Below are 2,841 nucleotides of genomic sequence, written 5' to 3'. Positions count from 1 at the left end.
TTGCTTGCAATAAAGGAACTAAAAAAGAAACTACTACTATAATAAATAGGGTTGTTGAATTTGTTTCTGTCTTCCTGTTGTTTTTCAACTATTGTTTGGGTACGGTCTACTCAATTTTTTTTGCGAGCTTAGCTTTCTCGTTTCCTTTGTAAGAACAGATCAAGGGATTGGATAGCTAAACCAAATTAACTAGGATATGCTAAACATACTTGTTCACTGTTATATATATCGCATGTTTACCCTCTATTTTCTATTGCATAACCACAATTATATAACAAGTTAATGACTACCGGCTTGTAAGGCTTAAGCAAAGGTTATATCACATGATGCCATGTTGGTTTAATAGGATCTGACTAGAAGATATTTTTTTTGACATTCATTTTAGACGCAGACATTGTAATAAGTGTATTATCCAAAATTAACAGACTATAATACGTTTTTTCTTTAGATACAGGAATATAAAATTTTGCCAATTACTCTATTATTCTGTAGTTATGAAAACATCCAATGAACTATTAAAATCTAGCGCTGATTTCCAGTTTGATATAATACAATATCCAATGTTTAATATATATAAACTGAGTAAAAATCTAGCCTTAATTTTTGCTGGGAGCTAGGTTAAGATAGCTATCACTAAAATTTACAGTTTAATGGAATTAATTAGTGGAAGTATCTCCCACATAATAGGTACGAGTTTAATTATTCTTCGTTTCCTTTGGTTGATCTCCAATGTAATAGTGGAAATATAAAAGAAAAGAAGAAAAAAAAAGGAAAAGAGGTAGATCGCGAATATTGGCAAAATTCCCAAGATAAACAATAGCATATCTCTTCCTTCTCACTTAAAGTAAAGTAAAGAGGCATCGAGAGGAATTTAGCCATTGAAAATGAAACGGCCGGCAATGATGCTAATTACAATAAGATTGAGACAAAGCCCTCTCAATTGGAGAACTTTTATTTTACTATACTACAAAACCTACACTGAAATCTAAGAAAAAGTTAAAAATATTAAAAAGCAAAACCAAATTGCTTTGGTATCTTATGGCGCACGACGCGCAATTTTCTAATGAATTAAAAGAGTTAAAAATATTTTCCTCAAGTAAAGACAAATGTAGAGAAGTGACACGTGTTGAACGATCTCAACCCAAGGTCCCACACCAAGATGTCAAGCTCAAGCTATGTCGCCGGCGTTCCTCGTCCCTTTCCATCATTCCACGGCCAAAAACCCTTGAACATTCCGGCAACTCTCCGAGATCGGCGAAAAGTGAATCATCTTCTTCTCTCATTGTTGTTAAAGTTGATGACATGTCAATATCAGTAACTTCGACTTCTGTTAAAATAGGACTTTCTAGCATGGTAGTAGAAGTACACTCAAAATCCGAAAACCATCCAAATTCATTGCAACTAATAAGAGATGATTCGCCAAGATTGGTAAAGTTTTCGTCCGAATTTGGCTCCGATTGGCTTGCGAAATTGCTCGTGTCTTTTTTGCGCTCAAAGTCTGAAACTGCAATATTGGTAGTTGTTATTATTGTTGTTGTTGTTGCTGTTAGTGATGCTAATGTTTTCGTCTTCGTCTTTGCATTATTGATACATGATGTAGTAGTTGTACGTTGGTTGTGTTGATTATTCCTAGAAGCCGGCCAAGGGTGGTTATGTTCGCAAGAATACGTCACTACCAACATGTTAGGGTCTGCACGGCTCCTTTCTACTTGTTTTCTTGCTGGACATCCCTTTGAACTACTGCATCTATAATATCCCCTGTATTTATCATAAATATTCAATCAATTTCAGATATTTCATACAATTCAGTCCTAAAGTTTATCAAATTATGTGAAATTACCAAAAATAATTAAAAGGAAAATTCAATAAAATAACTAACCTAGGATAGGGAGAGCCTTTGATGGGCTTTTGTCCATATTTCCTCCATGCCCAAGAATCAGATGGTGGCATGCTTATTTCACCCTTCATCTTTGTACCTTCAACTTCTTTAATTGGCACTGATACCACTCTCTTTTGTATGGATCTTCTGCTGCAATTCAAAGAAATTAAATATGTTGTGAGCACCATATATTTCTCATGCACGCACATGACTGAAATAACACTAAAATCTCTTAAGCTGGAGTGATATTTTTCACCAAAAAATGTAAGGTAAAAGAGAGAAAACAAAAATGAAGAACTCCTTTAGGATCACACACTTATGGAAAAAGAAAAAGAAAAAGAAAAAGAAAGAAGGTATATGAGACTGACCTCCTTTTTGGGGAGGAAGTAGAAGTCATCATCTTATTATCATTGAACATGTCGGAACGCGGCGAGTCGAGGCTGTTTTCCGGCGAATTCTCGGAATCTTCTTGCTCATGAGATACAAAAATATTATTGAATCTTCCATCCATGGCTATATTGAATTGAAGTAATTTTTTTTTTGTCTCTTTTGGTCCAAAGTTTTGTAATTTATATACAGAAGCTGTTGATATTTATGGAAGATAAGAGAGAGATTTCATGGGAACAAGAAAATGGAGGAAGAGAAGCGAATAGTATAAAAAGGGAGAGATGGGGTAGAGGTAATTGTTTATAGAGGACGTGCAAGCAAATGTGAAACTAATCCAAAGGCCAATTATAATATTACAATTTGAAAACGACCTTAACGTTTGTTTTATCGTTATTCTAATCCTATTTATTTATTTATGGGCGCCATCAATTTTGGACTATATGGCTAGCTAATGGCTAGATGTCTAAATTTTCATAACTTGGTCCTCATACCGTGTTTTTATTTTCCTTTTTATTTTTCACTTAAAATGACCTGTACACTTTGTTGATTAAGCATTGACACCAAACAACGAAAAA

General features: G+C 34.2%; 1 protein-coding gene across 2 annotated transcripts; it reads right to left on the bottom strand.

The window, feature by feature from the left end:
• Positions 1-845: 845 nt before the first annotated feature.
• LOC107828746 (putative WRKY transcription factor 65) lies at positions 846-2,591 on the bottom strand. Of its 2 annotated transcripts, none has more exons than XM_016656114.2 (3): positions 2,248-2,591; positions 1,880-2,026; positions 846-1,758 (listed from the first exon to the last, which is right to left on the bottom strand). In XM_016656114.2, the coding sequence occupies exons 1-3, from the start codon at positions 2,388-2,390 to the stop codon at positions 1,137-1,139; spliced, it is 912 nt and encodes a 303-aa protein (XP_016511600.1). In that variant the 5' UTR covers positions 2,391-2,591; the 3' UTR covers positions 846-1,136. The 2 variants fall into 2 exon arrangements, with proteins under 2 accessions (XP_016511600.1, XP_016511599.1); XM_016656113.2 differs by having other exon boundaries at positions 1,880-2,029; positions 2,248-2,585.
• Between the last annotated feature and the right edge of the window lie 250 nt (positions 2,592-2,841).

The sequence above is a fragment of the Nicotiana tabacum genome, chromosome 17 (assembly GCF_000715075.1).
Source record: "Nicotiana tabacum cultivar K326 chromosome 17, ASM71507v2, whole genome shotgun sequence".
Classification (NCBI taxonomy): domain Eukaryota; kingdom Viridiplantae; phylum Streptophyta; class Magnoliopsida; order Solanales; family Solanaceae; genus Nicotiana; species Nicotiana tabacum.
Note: the sequence above shows the minus strand (reverse complement) of the source record. Positions and strands in the feature narration are given on the sequence as shown.